Source organism: Periophthalmus magnuspinnatus, chromosome 3 (genome assembly GCF_009829125.3).
Source record: "Periophthalmus magnuspinnatus isolate fPerMag1 chromosome 3, fPerMag1.2.pri, whole genome shotgun sequence".
Taxonomy (NCBI): Eukaryota; Metazoa; Chordata; class Actinopteri; order Gobiiformes; family Gobiidae; genus Periophthalmus; species Periophthalmus magnuspinnatus.
In genome coordinates, this window is record NC_047128.1 from 17037023 (window position 1) to 17058045 (window position 21023).

Here is a 21023-nt window from a genome sequence, read left to right on the forward strand (position 1 = left end):
AACATTAGAAAAAAAATACAAATTCTGTTACAGGGACAGTATGTAAAAGACTGTATTATTTTGATTTAAAATTCCATAAGCATGACCTATCTGAGCTCCCAGATACGAGGTAAACATGTTCAAATCAAATATAACAAAATTGGTGTTTTGGTTCTCAAGACAATTATCCAATCAGAAAGCCAAGTGAGCCTCACATAAGTCTTTCATTTGGGTTTCCAGTTTCACTGCTGAAATCAAGTTGGTTTAAACCTATTTTATATCACGACAACATTACTCTATTGCCAGTAGAAGAATCATGAATCTAGTAGGCTGCTTAAATGTTGTTGTATTACTGTTACTGCTCCAAAGAAAATCCAGAGATCCTTTTTGTCCTGTCTGTAGTGTACTCCCCACTGTATTCTCACACTCCATTAGTGGTAGTGCTGCCGCAGCTCCTTCTCTTCAGACAGTCCTATTTATAGCTGTAGTGTAGAAGGTAGTAGGTGTGGGATAAGTGGATTACCAGGATCACTCTGGCTTCGACTGGAATCAAGTTTGTTTGGGGCTGAAATGAATGGCTGTGCTCCTCTGGGAAGCATGACTAGAGGCTAACACTGAGGTTTGTCTGTCTAAGCTGTCTGCTCCTGGATTCTGATGGTGATACTCTGTACAAGTATCAGTACAGTTGTGTGTCTACTTCACTACAGGAGACACTGTTGCCCTGGTAACAGGCAGAGGATGTCAACTCACCAGACTTTAGTGCTGCTACATGAAAGAGCCCCTCAGAGGCTGTGTGCTTCAGATACAGGAGATAAAACACAATACTACAGCACAGTTAGTTTAGCATTAGACCAGATGGTATAGGGTAAAGTAGACTTAAGTGTCCCAAAATGAGCTTCAGTGGCTCTGGAGTTAAACCTGTCAGGAGCAGCATGACCCATCTTCTAGGCTTGTCAAAAGTGTTGAAAATAATAATATTGGTATTAAAACTAATATCAAAACTAAAAAGTCACATTCACAGGACAGAAATGAACCTTTGTTGAAAGCTTTAGAATGATCTTGAGCTGTATCAGAACAAGTATAAGACACATAGACTAGTATACACCCATGGACCACTACGGAACCTACGACTGAGGGATTACACAGATATAAGACCACATGGCAATATAAAAGAAAGTACTATGGTTTAAATAGTTGAAAATCACATTGTATTGTCTAAATAAGAAGTGTTTTTTATTATTATTGTGGTATCGGTACTGAGTATCAGGCTTATTAGTATTGAAACTGAGTTTAGTCGATTTTAGTATCGTGAAAACACCATGATCTTCAGATCTCACAGCTGCGTACAATTTAAATGGTCTCAGTTATCAAATCACAAAGGCTGCAATAAATGTAAATAAAAGAATGTGCTCTGCAAGCAAAATATAGCATCATATAATTTTTATGATGAAAAAAACCTGTCCCCTTGCTCCGATACTTGGCTCAGAATCTCCAGAATTCACTCACTGAGCTGCAGAGGCTGCACTAGCACGGCTTAATGATTGGTTGCAGGTGCTGAGGTTTACGCAGTGACTGTTCAGATCAGAGAGAGTCCTTTTAGGTTTAAATCAACTAGATTTCAGCATTGAAACTTGCAACCCAATGAGAGACTCATGAGGCTCATTCTGTGATTATTGATTCATCTACCTCATGTCTGGTGACACAGATAGATAATTTTATCAAATTTAAAGTGGAACTAAACACATAAACTCCGCCCACAGCCACATGTCTGTGATCTTGTGGTATAAGGAACAGTGTAATTGGTCTAACAGGTATCCAAACTCCAAACTCTGCAGCCAGATGTTTGTAATCAGAAACATCTGGCTGTAATACAATACTATTCAAACACCATATACACAGTTTAGAAGCAAAAACTTGAATTAGTGTTTAGTTCCACTCTATAATAAAAATCATGAACATGGTTCCTTGAATGCTGGATTTGAAATGTTCTCGCAAGCTGCAAAATTCTTGGCCTATTATTTTGAATGTAATTTACACACATGATACACATGGATGAACTGGTTGTACTTATTGGTATTAAGTAGTATGAAGTATTTTATATGGACTGCCACATGAAACTAGCGTGCCCATTTCTAGTCTTGTTTGTGTTGAGTCAGCTGTCAAAAACACTATATGAGAGTGTAAATACAATCCTTTGGCCCCAACCATCTGTGCCTCATTAAAAACTGCCAACAAACTCAAATAGAACTTGTCCCCTGTGACTTTCTTTCATTTTAGCTCAAATTTGTAAAGTTGAAGTGTTACATCTGTTTTAGAGACTTAGTAAAAGTGGGAAGAGAAAGCAGAGGGGATTTGTCACTCTCTTTAGAACCGAACAGGCATTTTAAACAGTATTATGGAGTAAGAGGATGAGAAATGTCTTTATTGTTACTTTTTTTGTCTCTCATAGCCCCAGAGCTGCCCATTGTGGAGAGGAGGAACTGGCTTATCCATCAACATTACATCCGCAAGGATTATGAGACTTGTAAGGTAAGGATTCGACACACATTTACATTTGGTACTTAAAGTGGGACTAAACATTTAATCAGCTTTTTTGTGACTAAACTGTGTAAATTGTGTTTTAATAGGATTGACTACTGTTCATTTTTTTTTAATTTTGTGCAAACTATGTAAATTTGCAGTTTTGTGGTCAGAGGCAGCAGACTGTGCTGTCTCCCGTGGTTACTGCAATTTCAAGTACTATGTGACATCACACAGCACTGCCCTGATTACAACCAGGTGTTTCAGACTGCAAATAGGAGTGAAGTTTAAAAGTTATTGTTGTTGTGTCTCCCGGCAAGACGTAACAACTCATACCATATCATTTCAGTCAAAATCCAACGACGAGCAACAAACTAATCCAAGTGATAGTGAGTGAGTGATTTAGAATGTACAGTACTAGTAGAGTGACCTATACTGTATGAACTGCACTTCATAATATTTCCAATTCATATTTGTAATACATTTTTTCTTTCTATGCAGACCATTATCAAAGAGCAACTACAAGAAACCAATGGAATGTGTGAATATGCCATCTATGTACAAGGTATACTTCTATCACTTTACTAGGACTAATTTAACATATTTTAATGGAGACATATTTTTTATTCTAAAATTACTTCACAACTTCTAGGTTTTAGTATTCCACAATTTTCACAATAATTTTCACAATTGATGGCTTTATGTTAACAGATAACTAACAACTTTGTAGCAAAAACCATTTAAGCACTGAAATACTCATAAAGACTAGTAAAGACTATAAAGGTGCAGTATGTAACTTTTTGGTAGTCTCCATGGAGTTGTGCTTTGCCTGGAATATTTCACAGTATGGCATTAAACCTATCTATCTTACATTTATTAAATTACATGTCTTTTATTGAAAAACATGTATTCTTACTTTGAGCGAGCCTATCCACAGATACGACCTCTAACTTGGCCTGATAGAGTCATCTGCTTGTCTCCATGGAGATAGACAAGTTTAATACCATGCGTAGTGCACCAGTGTACGTTTTCAAAGCGATACAATATGCCACGTTCAAAAGCTATGTCAAAATTTGCATAATACGACCCCCTTTAAATCCTTCCCCAATCCTCAGGAACACTACTTTCACGTTGTTAAGTGCCCTGTAACTGCTGGTGGCCCCCAGACGGTGCCTTTAAAGTGCGCTCCTCTCCACATTTGCCTTGTCCCTCTCTTCTCTGGCTGCAGCCCTAATCTTGCGTCTGGAGGGGAAGATCCAACAGTCCCTGGAGCTGTTTCAGAGCTGTGCCATCCTTAATCCTGCCAGCGCTGACAACCTCAAGCAAGTGGCCCGGTCGCTGTGAGTCCTCCGCCCTCATAAGAGCTCATAAGACATCACGACGAGAGGGAGAGATAAGGAGCACCCCAGAGCCGCAGCTGACCTCACACTAATCTTTAAAGGGATAAACGGCTCCACTTTTGGGGGTTTGAATAGAAAGTGGTGGCATTTGGCTGTTTGTGAAGACTAGCTGCATGATATGATATGAAAAGTAATATTTGAGTGACTGTGGTATAGATTGTGTTCACATTAGTTCATAACACTCTAAAGCTCTTCATAGGTGTCAGTTAAAGGCACTGTACCTTGTTTTTACTGTTAAAACATGAAATACATAATTCTACTTCAGATACTTATGCACTGACCTCTATTCATTTCATACTTTGACAGTTTTGGCTACACTCTCCTGCCTTCCTCAGAGTGGTCACATGATGTTGCTGTGATGTTTTTGCTCAACAGCTTTGCACAGATTTTGGCGCTGTCTTCCTTTATGGAGCAGTAGGACGACATCCGACTTCTTCAGATCTGTATCCCAGGTCTGAGAAAGTTGGTACACCCCCACATAGAGTCTGGTGGACATTTCAGGATCTCGATGACCTTCCTGATCCAACGATGGGACGTGTTGCCCTCTGTGCCTGTGACCTTACCATTGTCCCAATCCATGAACTAGTCTGAGAGTGCAGACTTAAATTGCTCTTGGCGGGATTGTGGCCTAGTCGCTGGGGTGTATGTTTTGGTGTTGTCGTCCTGCTGCTCCAGGTAGGAAGATAGCACCTAAATCTATTTAAATCAGTTGACCAGACATGTCACAACAGCGTCACGTGACGCTTCTGATGAAGGTGGCAGAACCTGATCGGAAAAAATAAATTTTATTAAAATTTGTTGATTTTAAAACAGGTATTTCATGTCTATGGAGCATTAACTGCTAACACATAACATATGTAGATTACCATGTTACCTTTTATTGTTTTGAATATTCTATGGTCACCAAAAACACAGTATTAACATGTTTCATAAACTTCAGTTTCATTTCTGATGCTTTGAGTTCCCCCTTTGTTTCATTCCCATTCAGAGTCCTATCACAACACAATCAGTCTACATCTTACTAGTGAAATTACTGTATGGCACAGCTACAGGCTTGTACTGCAAACCGTAAGGGGGGTTCAAATAGGTTTAAAAGGCTCTGTTACTTCAGGAGAGATCACTATATTACTCAACATAGTTACATAGTTGACATCTAAAACCTCTTCAGGCTTGTTTTTTTCATTAAGGCAAAAGAAAATCAATTTTGCTTATTACCCCTCTTTAAACTCTTTTCAGTGATTCCTCACTTTCCCAATGCATTCCTCGCATCCTAATTATTCACCCCTGTTTATAGCACCGCTTGAAGCATGTTTTATAACTTTCAGATGTCAGAGTGAAGTTTTGCATGCTAACAGCGAATCAGTGTTACTGCCTGGTTTGTGGACTATAAAACGCTCTATAATTATATGCAGACAGCACACAGCTGGTTTTACAATATATCTGTACTGGGACTAGACGAATTTGACTTTATTGCATGAAAAAAAGTGGGTACTTAACTTTATAATATTGGCTGAGAATTTTGGAATTGTAGGTGTTTGGCACCTGCTCCCCTCTGAAATAAGTTAGTTTCACATGATATCACAATATTTTGCAATTCCTCCAGGCTGAAACTGAGCTGGAGGACAAGTCAAAATTGGCAGAATTTGTTTTGTTAAAATCCAGATATTTTGTCCTGGTTTATGTTAACATCTGTGTAACGTGAAACAAAGGCGGGCTTAAAGTTCTGCACAAATGAACTGAGGTGAAATTATTTTTCACTAAGGGCTCAAGAGGCTTCATTCAAACATATTGTGGCAGACCTGGAGTTGTGTTTTGTTTCATTCACAAATGTTTATCACTCAAAACATGCATATTTAGTTCTTTTCTCAAACACTACTTGCACCTTGTGATGTCATTAAGTGGCAATACAGGAAGCACTCCACTATGTTTTTAAACTTCATACATTCATATATTATTTGGATCTTTTCAGTCCTAGAAGTGCCTAATTTTGAAGCTAGAGCTATTGTTTTAGCATCTTTGAAGCATATTTGCTTCTCTGTGCACCAGAAGATATTGTAGACTGTCAATGACAATCTCAACTGAACAAAAGTTACAACACAATTTTTTTTTAGAAAGGACAACAATTTATGGTAACTTTAGTGTATTGTAGTATATAGCAGCTCGATTTAGGTTAAAAACAGCTGTTAACCTTAAAACTATTACTTAACGACATCACAAGGTAGAACAGAACATTTTGATCTTTGGGGATGTTGACAGTCTACTAATCTATTATTACTCAAACTAGGCCTGAACACATTTTAAAGGGCGAGATATATTGCGATAAATGATAATATTGAATCTACTTTATGCCACTGACACAATAACAATAAAGCAAAATAATTCCAGTAAATAAATATTTAAATATAGAGAATCATTAAAAGGCCTGAGCTGCAACAGAATGAACCAATAATTAGCCATAGAAGTTACTTTTTCAAACTAGAACAGCTCACAACAGCACAAAAATAACAAAAATCTCCCCACTCCCCATAATCTCCAAACTATACACATGATAAATATTGAGCCCCAAAGTATATTGCTCCAGCTATCATTTACGGAATAAGTCAAAATAGTAATTATTGTCATATGCCTATTTCAATTATGTGTAAATGGAACAAAACACAACTCCAGGTATGTTTTTGATGAGGTAACAGCATTCTAACATGGTTTAAAGCTCACTGTGTAATATAGGACCTTTACATGTATGAATGTGTTCTTGGCATTATAGTAATACATCTCGGTTGTTGTGAAGCAAACATTTCATTAGCTGATATTTGAATAATTTTATGAACTCTATTCAAAAGCTGAATTGTTTGTTTAGATTTCTCCTGGGAAAACACAAAGCAGCCATTGAGTTCTACCATGAAGCGGCCAAGCTCAACGATAAAGACTGGGTAACTAATGTTTCCTCCTTCAGTCCAGACTATAGTGTATATACACAAGCATTTTACGAGCTCATTCAGTATGCAGGTTCTCACACACAGATGGTCTATGGGGGAGTGCTATTGTTGATTTATCTCCTTTGAGCTTTCATACAAAACCATTGTGTCTAGTGCTTCCATTTCAGAGGATGTGAAACGTACAAACATGCATATGCAAATGAGCAACGCGGTGTGATCACTGCGGCACTCGCTGTCTCACAAACAAGTCTGACAATTTATGTTTTTCCACTCGCATCAGCTTATAGGAATATCACACATTTTTTAAATCATGTCTGAGTGATGTCGGTAAATTCTATAAAAAAATCTTACTGGGGAAGTGTTACATTGGGAAATTCTTGTTAAAATGATTGAAATAAAGGAAAAACATGTACACTGTAAAACCAGACTAGACCAGACCAGATCTAAAAGTAAATAAATACAAATCTTGTATTAAGTGATTTGACTAGTTTTTAAATAAGTCAATAAGTAAATACGACCAGTCAAAGTTTGGACATACTTTTAAAATTATATTTCTTCTTTATTTTCATGATCACTCACAGTGTAGATTGTCAGTGAAGGCATCAAAACTATGAACTGACACATATCAAATGTAGTAAATGAAAAAAATAAATTCAAAATAACACAAAACTTGTTCTAGATAAAAAAAAATAATAAAATAAAATAAAAAATAATCCCCCTTTGAACCCTGATTTGCACTTTTGGCATTTCTTGACCCTGACATGGCAGAGCTGTGAAGTGAAAATCATGAAGCTCAATGAGAGAAGACCAAGGGTTTACAGAGCGGTCGACAAAACAAAGGGAGGATACTTAAATTATTTTAAATATAAAATAATATTTTGTTAAGATTTTTAACTGTTTTTTTTTTTTTGTTTTTTTTTTTTTTTTTGCATAATTCCATATATCTTGCAACATATATTTGATGTCTTGTATAAAAAATGTAGAAAGTGGTAAGAAAAAAACACTGAATGAGAATCCAAACATTTGTCTGGTTGTGTAGTCAAATGTCCAAACTAGTGTATGTGAACTTTGTATGTGAAATTTGAAAAACATTTTTTTGACTGATTACAATATTATGAGTTCATTTATAACATGTAAAGTGCATTTTTCTTACTCAACTGAGATTCTATTCCTAAAATTTGAAAATGAATATCAAAACTAGTCAGAAATACACTGAAATCTGATCTGATCATCAAAAATACCTGATAACATTGTCACTGTATCACTTTTTTAGAGTTTTTACATTAGTTTGTCTTTTTTTGTGTGCATATTTTTCCTTGTCAAAACAGTAAGAAATAAATCAGGTTACTCTCATCATTTCAATAATCCGATAACTCCAGAAATGAGAGAATGATCAGATTTTTGTCGCTCGTGTACGTCCCTCAGACACATGTGCTTATTATGTTTTGCATGTACTGTATTACCAATAGACTTTATAGGTTTTACAAAGGTTTTGCTTATAGATTTTCAAACACTGTGCGTCTACATAACCTGCCTGTTGTTTCCATGTTCCAGGAGATCTGCCATAATCTTGGATTGTGTTACTTCTTCATAAAAGACCTCAAACATGTGAGTATTAAGTCGATTAATTGGTTGATGGAGGCTTAGTTGACCAAAATTTGTATTAGTTGACTAAACATTTTATTAAAATTGTAAGGATTTATATGAGGCAACAGCAGAAAGGTGAAGTTAGTGAGCGAGTGAGAGAGTTAGCTGAAGATGTGGGATTTTTTGGTATTTATATGTAAAAAAGCAGATTAAACTCATGATTCACAAGCTGAATCTATCTTTATATACGCACATTGTTTCTTAGTTCTTTTTTCAGAATAAATAGTTGTTTTTGCATTAACTCCTCCTGCAGGTGTAGTCTTCTGAGTACAGTTTTGATCAAATATACAGAGATATGTAATAGTTTTGAGAGCTTTTGCCAACCCCCTTTTTTAGTCGACTAATGGACTGGCAGGACATGTATTTCGTCCACCAAGAATTTCTTCAGTTGACTACAGCCCTACTGGTCTAAAGGTAGCTACAATTTGGGTCCTTGCTTTTTGTCCTAGGCTGAGGAGCATCTAAACGCAGCTTTGCAGTTGAACAAACATGACCGTTCCTTCATGATGCTGGGGAAAGTCCACCTGCAGGCTGGAGACACAGACAAAGCCATCGAGGTGTACAAGAGAGCTGTGGAGTAAGTTAAGATATAATTGTTTGCACTTCACAATTGTATCATTCACACATGTTTATTAAGTGCTCCTGTGTGTTTTTAAAGTCTGTGTACCATCACTGGACTCACTCTCATTCATCTTGTTGACAATAGCTCTGCATGCAGTACTGTTTCATTATTTAAAGGAAGTGTATGTAGCCTGCGCTTTTACAGTTTTAAAAATACTGAACGTGGGTTGCCGGGGGCCTTAACCTGTACATAGAGGACACATAAAAGTTTTTCTTATTTTTAGTGTATCGACAGCATGGACCGCAGCAGCAGAGACGGTGATTAAAGATTAGTTACACGTGCTATGGTTTAGATAGCCAACTGGATTTTAGCGTTGAGGTCTGGCACTTTATATCAAAACTATGCAGTGTTTAATGCTCTAAATCTTGAATCTTGAATCTTGAAATTGACGATCGAAATGAGAGGCTTGTTGTTAGATTTTATTTGAACATATCTACCTCATATCTGGGACACAGTTAAGTTGTGTTTATGTTTATGGACTTTAAAGTGGGACAAACGCCTAAACTCCGCCCACAACCACATTTCAAATAGAGCTGCTAAACTGGGCAATACCTGGAGGACACAAGGGGAGAGTGAGGGGGAAGGAGGAGCGGGGTCTGAAGAAATAAAGAACAGTATTATAGGTCTAACAGGTATCTACACTTCAGCCAGGTGTTTGTAATAAGACTGACATGACTGTACCAGACATTGGCCACTGGAGGCAGCACACACCCATTTTTTTTTTATCCATTTTTAACACAAAGCTGCAAATCTACCCAGTTGACAAATTTACAACTGCCAAAAAAAGACTAGGAACAACAGACAATACTATTCAAACACCATATACACAGTTTAGAAGCAAAATGTTGATGTAGTGTTTAGTTTCACTTTAAATTTAAAAAAAAAATAAAAATCTTACATACACTACCTTTAATGCTTCATGTCAACAAAGTAACGTAGGCAGTCACAGTGTCAGAACAGAATTAGTCAAGCATAAACACATTTTCCATTCATGCAAGGATTTTGGAAAACCACACTGTAAATAATTGCTTTGCACTGTCATCATGAACAACATCATAACACATTTACCATTTACTTAGCTATTGGTTATATTAGCTACATATGCTTCCCATGAATACATAAACAGCACCAATGGCTAAATGATGAGTTGATTAGCTCTGCCTCCTGTTGGGGTTAAATGACTTAATCAGGTGCCCTCCTAACACTGGTGCTTTATAATAGGACTCTCCCACTGCGGCACCCCTCACCTCTCTGTCTCTTCTATCTGATCTAAACATGGTCCTCGTCCCAAAGGCCATCATTAAAACTCCACGAACCCGCTCTGAATAATTTGTGCATTCTTGAATATTATTATGCTTACCTAAGAACTGGCACAGACAATAATGAATACAAGAGCTGATTAAGTTGTATAGTTTGTATTTGTCTGTTCGTGTTGCAGATTTTCACCGGAGAACACAGAACTGCTGACTACACTTGGGCTGATGTATTTACAGGTAGGGGAATTTGTAACTAGTGTTGTCACGATACTAAAATTTCAAACTCTATTTCAATACTAAGGAATAGACTTGATACTCAATACAGATTCTGATATCACAATGATCATTAAAAAAATGTTTTTGTAACATGACATACCAAACTAAGTTCAATGCTAGGAGCTCTTGTTTTTAGCCTAATTTTAACTGTTTCACTTCTTCATGTGCCTTCAGCTTGAAACAGGGGTAGTTTTTCTTTACTTACAAATCAGAACAAATGTGCGGTATTTTTTTCCCATGTATAGTTATTCAGCACCAAGTACCAAAGCCAATGTAAGCAAAAATAGTTTTTACTAAAAGCCTGATGAATACTTCATATTGTACCATTCTGTCCTGGTACTGAAAACTAGTTTTAACTGCACCAGATAAGAACTGGGCCAGAAATGAGAAGCAGTTCTGGTGGAATACTAAAAGTAAAAATTCTATATTACAGTTAGCACTTGCATAACAAAGTCAATCTTAGCTGAAGTCAGACCACGCTCTTATTGGATGGACATTAGTCTGCAACTTTAATGTGGCCTTATATTTCTTTTTTCCAGCTTGGAAAATACCAGAAGGCATTTGAACATCTGGGCAATGCCCTCACTTTTGATCCCAGCAATTATAAGGTATGTGTTTGCTGCTAGCTACCACACAGACTACAGGCTATGTACACACCATAAAGGTCACACAGGATGTATGTATTGTTGTTTCTTATGTAATGTTTCTGTATCCTATGGTTTATTTATGAATGTAAGTCTGGGCTCAGAATGCTTTGAAACAAGACTTTCATTTACAATGCATTATTTATTCACACTTGTGGGTGGTAAGCAGCATCTGTGGTAGGCTGACGGAAGCGAGGCTGCTAATCTCTGCTATATTAGTCCTCCCAAGCACCACCAGTCACTCACACACATTCATGCTAAGTGACTTGCCTAAGGACACAACAGCACTATGATCTGAGCTGGGTTGATACTACCAATTAGCTAAACAAAAACTGGGATTAAAGAGGAGGAATTATGAATGAATGAATGAATATGAATTATGAAAATCGACTTTTTGGACCTCTACCATGTCATAATGCTGTTACCTCATCAAAAAACATGTCTGAAGAGGTTTTATATGTCATCCATTCATGTTTGAGTATTTTAGTGATCTCTCCTTGGCCCTATTTGAACCGGAATGGTTAGCTGTAAGATCCTGTCCAATGCTCAACCCACAAACCTATGTCAAGCGTACTTCCAGAAGACAGTTCTCCATAAATATGCAAGAGCAGAATACAGAACTGTACAAAGCAACTTGACAAACCTGATGTGTGCAGTAGTTATGTTAGCGGGATGCTCGCTGATTGTGTTGTGATATCACTCTGAAGTGACATAGTGTGAAAAGGAAAAGGAGGGGGGCTCAGAGTGTCAAAAATGAAAATGAATTTATAAAATGTGTTAATGCGTTGTTTTCAGCAAGTATAGCATTTTCAGAACAGTAAATGTTGATCTAAATGTGTTATGTGTTAGCACTTAATACCCCATAGAAGTAACATACGCCCTCTTTAAAGCAGACTAAGTTAACACTCTCCCATGGCTGAACTTGGATGAAATCAGGATACACTGGCCTTGTTTACATGCACACCAAAATCTGATTGATCTGAAAATCTGACTAAATTGCCAAAGAGGACAAAGCCAGGCCTACACCATGACTGAAGAAGACAAAACCAGGACAAAACTCCCTAAAGAGGAATAAACCAAAACGAAATCATATGTAACTCAATAAATGTAACTCATATGTAACTCAATAAATGTTTTTAATGTGGCATTAGTGTTTCTAAACCTGTGTGACTTGTATGCTTAGGCCATCCTGGCAGCGGGCAGTATGATGCAGACCCACGGGGACTTTGACGTGGCTATGAACAAATACCGTGTGGCGGCCAGCGCGGTTCCAGAAAGCCCCCCTCTGTGGAACAACATCGGCATGTGCTTCTTTGGCAAAAAGAAATATGTGGCTGTGAGTAACTGTATGATGTGCTGGTTTATTACTTTTTACATCACAAGAGCAAATTAACTGTTAGAAAGTATCATATAAATAAACACATCGATGATACAAACAATAACATAACGGATGTCCATAAAGTCTCTTTACAGTTTAAAATTTTATCACAAAGGCAATTGATAAGCTATATTAATTAGATTTGATAAGACTATTAATTAGATTTCTGTTGTACTCAGTGGTTATAAAAGTTTTTAATCGCACCACATTCAACAGATATCACACCTCTGGATTTCTTTCTGTGGGGCTGTGATAAAAATATCGTGTAAGGAACAAAGATGTGGGCCATTACTGAGCTAAAGCAAAAGATACGACAAGCAGAAGATGAGACTATGCTGCAGCGAACATAGCACGAAATCGAGTACCGTCCTGATGTGCTTCATGCCACTAATGGTGCACATATAGAGGTGTATTAAATGAGGTAAAATAATAATAATAATAATAATAATTTTGGAAACCACTGAGTACAATAGAACAAGTCTGATTAAGATATCTTGTCAGTTGCCTTTGTAATATTTATTTATTTTTATTGTAAAGTGATTTTATTTAATCCAGTGTTGAGGGACCTTATAATATTTAATGTGTGAAATATTCTGCAGCACATGTTTATGTATGGATATCATATTACACATTCCCACTTTTCATGCAGCTTCCTCTGACTGTATTTTAATTAATGTCTGAGTATAATTTATAACCTCTACAGACCAGAAAACAAAACACTTTCACTATCTCAGGGGAAATTAGTATCTTTGCAAAATATTCACTATTTTCAATGAGTCATTTCAGCTAAAAGTTACAAAGGAACAGCTGCTAGTGTGTATCATCCCAAACAATCACGGCACGAGTTTAGTCAGTGCACAAAGTTTAAGATACTTCAACTGTTCACATTTAATTATTATATCATCCTCTATTATTTTGTACCTTCACTCTTCATTTATACTACAGGCAGTTCCACCACCTTGTCATGACAAAGAGGGTTAAATTCTGTCAAATGGATAAAGCATTTAGAGTGGCCACTTTTTACAGTAACTTCTTCATTTCAGACAAGGTTCTTTTAAGGGACTGGCTTAACTATCTGTCTGAAGGGAGGAGCTAACTAAACCTTGTATGATCTTCAGGTATTTAGTGTTAAACTATAACACGTACACAAGTAGATCATGATTTTACATTTTTTTCTTTGTAAACCCCAATATTGATCTCATATACCTTAATGATAGTGGTATTTCATCATAGCAAACAGAAGATCTTTCCTTTATGTGTTGTTGAAAAATATCTGTGTAATCCCTTAGACGTCCAGGTAGCTTGCACATGGGCGTATACTAGTCTATCTGGTCTTTATACTTGCCCTGGCACAGCTCAAAATCGGGTTCATTTCTGTCCTGAAAATATGACTTTTGTAGTATTGATAAATGTTCAAATGAGTATCTACTTTTGATATTAGTTTTAGTATCAATTAGTATCTGATTTTGATCCTGGTGCAGAATTTTGGTATAGAGTAGTAGAGTAGAGCCTGTGTATAGCCAAGATAACAATTGTGCAGTTGTTATATCAATAATCAATTAATCAACTTGTTATAACTACTTTTTAAATCTCATCAAAGTCTATTTTCCATAATATGTTCTTTGAAATACCCACCTAAGTCATATTTTGCATAATTGCTCATGGCCCTAATGAGTGTAGCACCTATTTGCATACTCTGTTTTAAAACGAGGTTACCAATAGCGCTAATTAAAGAGTCTGAACTGAAGAAGCTACTTGGATAAGAGACAAAACATTCAATATAAAGTGTTGGCCAGTTGAAAGAATTTAAAGTGGAACTAAACTATTTATTTTTTATTTTTTATTTATTTATTTATTTATTTGATAGGGACAATGCACATTAATGAACACCTGTTGTAAACAAATGTAAATATGCTGGATTAGAGCTAATTTACATCCGCAGTCCCCAGGCAGGTAAAGAGTACAACAAATACATCACATTAGTACAATATACAAGAGTTAAAAAGTGAGAAGTAGAGTAAAAAAAAAAAAAAAAAAGGTAAGAAAAGTAAGAAGGGAGGTCCATATATTGATTAGTGATCACATGACTGATTTGATTTCAGCCAGAGTTTGAGTTGAGTTTTAAAAGTGGATAATGTGGAGCACTCTCTTATTTGAAGTGGAATGCCGTTCCAGATCTTACTCGCCTTCACAGAAAGAGCATTTTGTCCAAAGGCAGTTTTTCTATAGGGCACCTCACAGTCTCCTCTGGACGAGGCCCTGGTCCTCATGCTTCGGGTGTTTTTTGTTTTGAAAAGGTCTGACATGGGAGGCGGGGCTAAACAGTAAATCAACTTGTTTTGCTACTAAACTGTACATGGTGTTTGAATAGTACTGTCTACTGTTCCCTGCACATTTTTTTTGGTAATTTTAGTGCAGCTTTCTGGGGTTTTTTTTGGCTTCCAGTGGCCACTGTTATTTCAAGTACCATGTCACATCACGCAGGACTGCCCATATTACAGCCAGGTGTTTCTAATTACAAACGGCTGACTGCAAGGCAGCCCCCCCACACACACACACTCTCCCCTTTAGTCCTTCAGGTACCGCCCAGATTAGAAATTCTCTTTGAAATGTGTTTGTAGGCAGAGTTTGTGTTTAGACCAATTTTAGCCTTCTTTTTCACAACTTCTTCTACATTACACAAGCATCAGTGTTTTATGTTCTGCCGGCTATTTCAGTGATTGTATTTAAAATGCTTCCCCGGGAGAAAGAAACCTCGAAGTCTATAAAGTAGTTAATATTCTCAGTGGGAAAATGCACAACCATTTTGGAAGGACATTTTGCTATTTGGAGAAGTCAACGCTTACTAAAAAATCTGTCTTGGCAGTTTAATTTTCTCCATGCCACTCACCCCACACTTTTAGTTATTGTGATATGCATTTGCTCTGAATGTCTTACCTAACAGTGTACTCCCAGCCAGAGTTCACATATGTGCTTAGAAACTTTGAAAATTGTTTTGTGATTATTCTTCTAATTTGGAAAAGAGTGAAAGAGACCCTAACCTAAGCATTGTAATTTCCTTATAGAATTTACCTGATCTATTTTTGGTAAATACCAGTAATTGAACTTTTTTTTGTATTTTTTGTGTTTTATTACATCAAACAGAGACATAAAGAAGAGCTCATGTCCAAATAGATATTAAGGACTTCATTAGTGTTTTTAAGAAATATTTTTTTGCTTTTACTTGAATAAGTCGATACTTTTTACTTGCAGTTATGTTAGTTTGAACGTTTTGGTGAAGTTCCCTATTTTACTTCCTGGATGGACATGGGCAGCAGATGTGACATATATGTAGAGGTAACTTCATAACTAGCAACTCCAAACAGGGGCCAGAGGTTGTCCAACTTACACAGTTCATGGTTTCAAATAAATGATTCCTTCCGGATTTGAAGGATTTTGTGAAAGAATTCTCATGCCTGAAACCCATAGTCAGGATTAGACAAAAAATATATGATAACACCTTTATTTTGTTAAAGGAATGTTTAGACAAAAATGTGTTTTTTTTGTTCATAACTTGTCTTTTGTATATTGATAACATGAAGGGATTCCCTTTTCCTTCTCAGCGCTACTTCCTGTGATTTCCAACGTTTTTCACAAAGTATCACTTAACTTAACCATAAAGCCATGACAAATATTTGCCACAGTAATTATCCCACCAAACCAAGTCATAATTCAAGTCAAGAAAAAAGTCATAGGGACTTAAAGGAGCTGAAAAACCTGAGTCTATATACCTCCTAAGTACTCTTTGAACGGAATGAATCCTGTGTATGAATCCTGTCTTCTCTGATCTGTTCCCCACAGGCCATCAGCTGCCTAAAAAGGGCGCACTACCTCTCTCCGTTTGACTGGAAGGTGTTGTATAACCTGGGTCTGGTGCACCTGACCATGCAGCAGTACGCCTCCGCCTTCCACTTCCTCAGTGCAGCCATCAACCTGCACCCTCGCATGGGCGACCTCTACATGCTGCTGGCAGGTACTGCATGCACACACTATCTGCGCCATGGAGGGGTGCGAGGGGTATGAGGGGTGAAACAAAATAGTGTGGGAGCAATGTGAAGACTGCAATATGCAAATTTTCTGTGTGTAAACTTTATAGTACAGTTATCACAAGGTGATGTGGCAAGGGCCACTGTACTGGACATTTAAAGACTAAATAACTGTAGGGCTGCCACCTTGTTGTCTATATGGAGATGTTATTGCTCTGCATCGAATTTTTCACAGAATGACATTAAAATGATCAATCTTGTATAGAATTCCAGGTATTATTAGTGCTGTAAAAGATAATGACAAACCGGCATTCTGTGGGGGCGCGTATCCACAGATCTGACTTGACCTGCTGGTGTCACTTGCCTGTCTCCATGGAGATAAGTTTTATGCCAAGACGTAAACACTTTGTGGTAACTGTTGTACTATATTGTGCACACAGTACACACTGTAATAATACAATAAGAGATTTGAACATGGCTGCCTCCTAGTGGTGGTTGTAACATTGACTTATTTCTTATCTTTTGTCAGTGGCTTTGACAAACCTAGAGGACCAGGAGAACGCCACCAGAGCTTATGAACAGGCTGTGACACTAGACCAGTAAGTAGGGCTTTCCAGATGATATAATAAACATACGTTCTCTCATAAGTTTAACGCTTTGTTTATGTAGTACAACACAAAGTGTTTTACCATTAACAGTTAAATGAAGAGGAGGCCTCTAGTCTTCAACATTGACTGGTTATATTGCGTAAATTGTCTCATCATTCTGCCCAGTTCACTATAATGGCCATAAGATAACCAGAAATCAAAATGGTCGTGGGTGGCTCCTCTCCCAGAAGATATTCCTAAAAAGGGCAGAGGGGCATTAAAGACTGCCCCCTAGGGGCGGTCCATTTCGATCATGTTGCTGCCATAGTCACCCACTCAGTCCCCAGCATAAAGTCTCTCATTAAATATGCATGAACTTTAAATTCCACATCCACAAAACAAGTCTGGTTCACAACATGTCCCCCCTCAGAGTTCTCACACAGCCATAACTTAGTGTTTGAGACAGAGCCGTGTTTTGAACCAGGTCCTAAAGTAGTTTTTGACACATGTAAAGTTGATTATATTGTATATTCCTGGTTCTGCAGCCAGCCTCTAGCAGTCAGCAGCTTGATTACAACAATGGCAGCCTGTCATCTTGAGGGTGATTTGAATGCCGTATCCACCCCCGCTGATTATTCTGCCATTCTGGCAGGTTGTCTCAGTGCCATTGGCTGAAGGATGGGTCAAATGCAGATGACAAATTTCCCTGAGATCACAGTGTTAAAACAGTGCTCTCTTTTCAGTGAAACAGACACTCAAGAATGCTGTAAACACAAAGTATAGCCATATTTTCCTCTTCACCTTGGCACGGCCAGTTCATATGAGTTCCTTTTTGTTTACAGAGTAGACTTATTACTTTATAATCTGTCCAGGATTGACAGAGCTGTTGATTTTTCCTCAGATCTAATCCGATGGTCAACTTGAACTTTGCCATCTTCCTGTACAACCACGGGGACAAGAAGGGCGCGCTGGAGCAGTACCAGGAAATGGAGCGCAAAGTCAACGTGCTCCGAGACAGCAGCACCAGCCTGGAGTTTGACCCTGAGGTACTGTGTCTGATAGTTCCTGTGTACTGTACTGATACTAACCGGACTCTCCATCCTGGATCTTTAAAGGAGGTCTTGTGCAATATTGATTTTTGTCTGTGTTGACTTACTTCAGAAGGGTTTGGCAAGTTTTGCTGATAGCCAGCCATTGCTATCTATTATAAATTTGTTGTTATTTAGTGACATTTTGCCTGTTGCTTTAAACAACGTTATTTCACAAGAAAAGAAAGCTGATAAATCCATTAGTTGGTAACCATGATGATAGGGTTGTAGCCCTTTACTCATGTAGTCTTTTAGTCCAGTAATTGGTTGATGGAGTCTTAGTCGACCAAAATGTGTATTTGTCAACCAGTCATTTTATTTAGATTGTAAGGATTTCCAGGGGGCAACAACTGTAAATTATGGAGCTCTTGGAAGTGAAACATGGGTTTAATCTTTTTGTCATAAATACACACTTCCAGTACAGTACAGTAGTTGTTTTGCAGGTGTAGTCTTGTGAGTGCAGTTTGGGTCAGACACATAGAGAGTTTTGCCATGCCCCCTTTTTTATTCGACCAATCAATCAGCAGGATGTGTCTGTAGTCGACCAAAAATGTCTTTATTCGACTACAGCTGTACATGAAAATAGCATTTGCTTATTTTAGGAACAGTGCATGTGATCTAGCAAAGCCTTTACATTTAGGAGTCTACAGGCTTGAATAAGAGACCATCATAAGAAAAAAATGCAGTGTATATATAGCACAGATCAAGATGTGTACGATAGATATAAAAGTATGTATATGGGCACCAATCCTTGGTTACAGGTATGCACATCCTTATTAAGTTATAGATAACAAACAGAAACGAAACAAATAGGTCTGCCCTTCTCAGTGTAGCTTCTTGATTCAGACATTTATAAGGCAGTGTGAACTGAAGAAGATGAGCCGGGAAACGTCTTCAAGACTTTTGGCCAGCTGACTTAATTGAAATGTCTTTTGCTGTGGATCCTACCTGAACAACTGAGGGATTACAGACATTTCAACATTTAAAATAATGTTTTAGATATGTGTTTATTGCACAAGCAAAAACACAAACCAATTAGTTTCCAGAGTTTAGTGCAATATATAGAAAATACAGACAGCTCAGAAGATCAGGTAAGGGCACTGTTCCATTCCAGTGCCAATCTTTTCTTGCTATTTTTTTACCTGTCAGACAATTGCCAATGCACTTGTAAGAACCTTCCTAACTGTAGTTTATTCTTGACTCTACATGGACCTATTTTCCCTGTCAGCCTCTGTTCCTGTCTGAATCCCTCTTTTGTTACAGCTGATAGATATGGCACAGAAGATGGGTGCTGCGCTGCAGGTGACAGATACTGTGGTGTGGAGCAAACCCTCCAAAGAGTCCAAGTCCAAAGGAGGCTCCTCGACAGCCTCTAAGACCAGCGGAGCAGCTCTGGGCACCAACCAGGCTCTGGGGCAGGCCATGTCCTCTGCAGCTAGCTACAACAAGAGCCTGCACATGCAAGCAGGTGGGTGGTTATTATTTGGATGTTTTTATCATGAAAAACATCCATCCATTTCTCATCTCTTTGAGCAACCATCACCTTCTGCCTCATCTCTGAAAGCACAGAAGGACAACGTTCTGAGTTTTTGGACCTGTTTACTCATTTTCACCTTTTAATTTTATATATCACACACTCACCGTGGAAAGTAACATACGCATGCTTCATAAATGAGACCCCTGACCTGTAAATTGGCCTGGTGACTTCTTGCTTCATGGTATAGATATGTTTAATGCTCTAAGCAAAGCATCTTCTTGGAGACAAGCAGGTGGTGTACCCTTCAAAGAACTAGAGATGTTCTTGGGCAATTACATAAGTCAGTGTTATTACATGACTTGGCCTGACCCTGAAACTATCCAGTATAGTAGGGATGCATCTATAGTGGAAGTATCTCATGCAGCATATGTTTTATTGATGAAATAATTCATATTTTTTTATAAATTAAATTTATGCATATGGATTAACAAAATTACCAATACAAAGTGTCAAAAAATCTTTTGAACAATACCTTTTCTCCATAACTTTCTTAGCCTAAGCAGACCATATAGTATATAATAGACTGCCAAGGGGAGCAGGAGAGAGAACAAACAAATCAGCACTTTTGCTAATGAGAAGGACACAGTGCATTCTAGACTTTTCCTAACTCAAATTAAGAAAGGAGCCTGCCTAGTTGTACCATAGCTTCTTCTGTAATCACACCTGAAGGGGTTGTCGCTGTCTGGCATACATTTTTGCTGCCACTATGCTACCACTATGTCTCTTGTGCTATATAGTTCTAGCTAAGACTAAACTCCTTCAGCTTAGTCAAATTCACAGAGTTGTTCTCAGTACAATTCATTGTAGAGATATAGAGATATAAAAACTAGAAATGAGTGATACATCAACTGCTATATTGATGTCAGCGATAAACTCCCAGATATCCGTATCCAATATTGAAATTCAGCTCATATTTGGCACTAAGTTGTGCCGGTCTCTGTGTGTGCGCCCATGTACACTACAAAATTAAAGGTTAGGACACTTTTTCATTTATTTTTCTCCTTCATTTCAACTGAATGAACACATATGGAATGTAGCAAACTAAAAACTAACTCAGAATAACTCTATTTTATATTAAAAACATTTAAAAATAGGCACCCTTTGCTCTGATCACTGCTTTGCACTCTT

At 37.6% G+C, this 21023-nt stretch overlaps 1 protein-coding gene across 1 annotated transcript in view; it reads left to right on the forward strand.

The window, feature by feature from the left end:
* bbs4 (Bardet-Biedl syndrome 4) overlaps window positions 1-21023 on the forward strand; it is a 28019-nt gene that overhangs the window by 4372 nt on the left and 2624 nt on the right. The window contains exons 3-15 of the mRNA XM_033986057.2: window positions 2429-2508; window positions 3001-3064; window positions 3728-3839; window positions 6757-6829; window positions 8390-8443; window positions 8932-9059; window positions 10543-10597; window positions 11176-11244; window positions 12464-12616; window positions 16499-16670; window positions 17213-17282; window positions 18172-18316; window positions 19622-19826. Of these exons, the coding sequence (XP_033841948.1) occupies window positions 2429-2508; window positions 3001-3064; window positions 3728-3839; window positions 6757-6829; window positions 8390-8443; window positions 8932-9059; window positions 10543-10597; window positions 11176-11244; window positions 12464-12616; window positions 16499-16670; window positions 17213-17282; window positions 18172-18316; window positions 19622-19826 (1380 nt within the window). The remainder of the gene's footprint in view (window positions 1-2428; window positions 2509-3000; window positions 3065-3727; window positions 3840-6756; window positions 6830-8389; window positions 8444-8931; window positions 9060-10542; window positions 10598-11175; window positions 11245-12463; window positions 12617-16498; window positions 16671-17212; window positions 17283-18171; window positions 18317-19621; window positions 19827-21023) is intronic.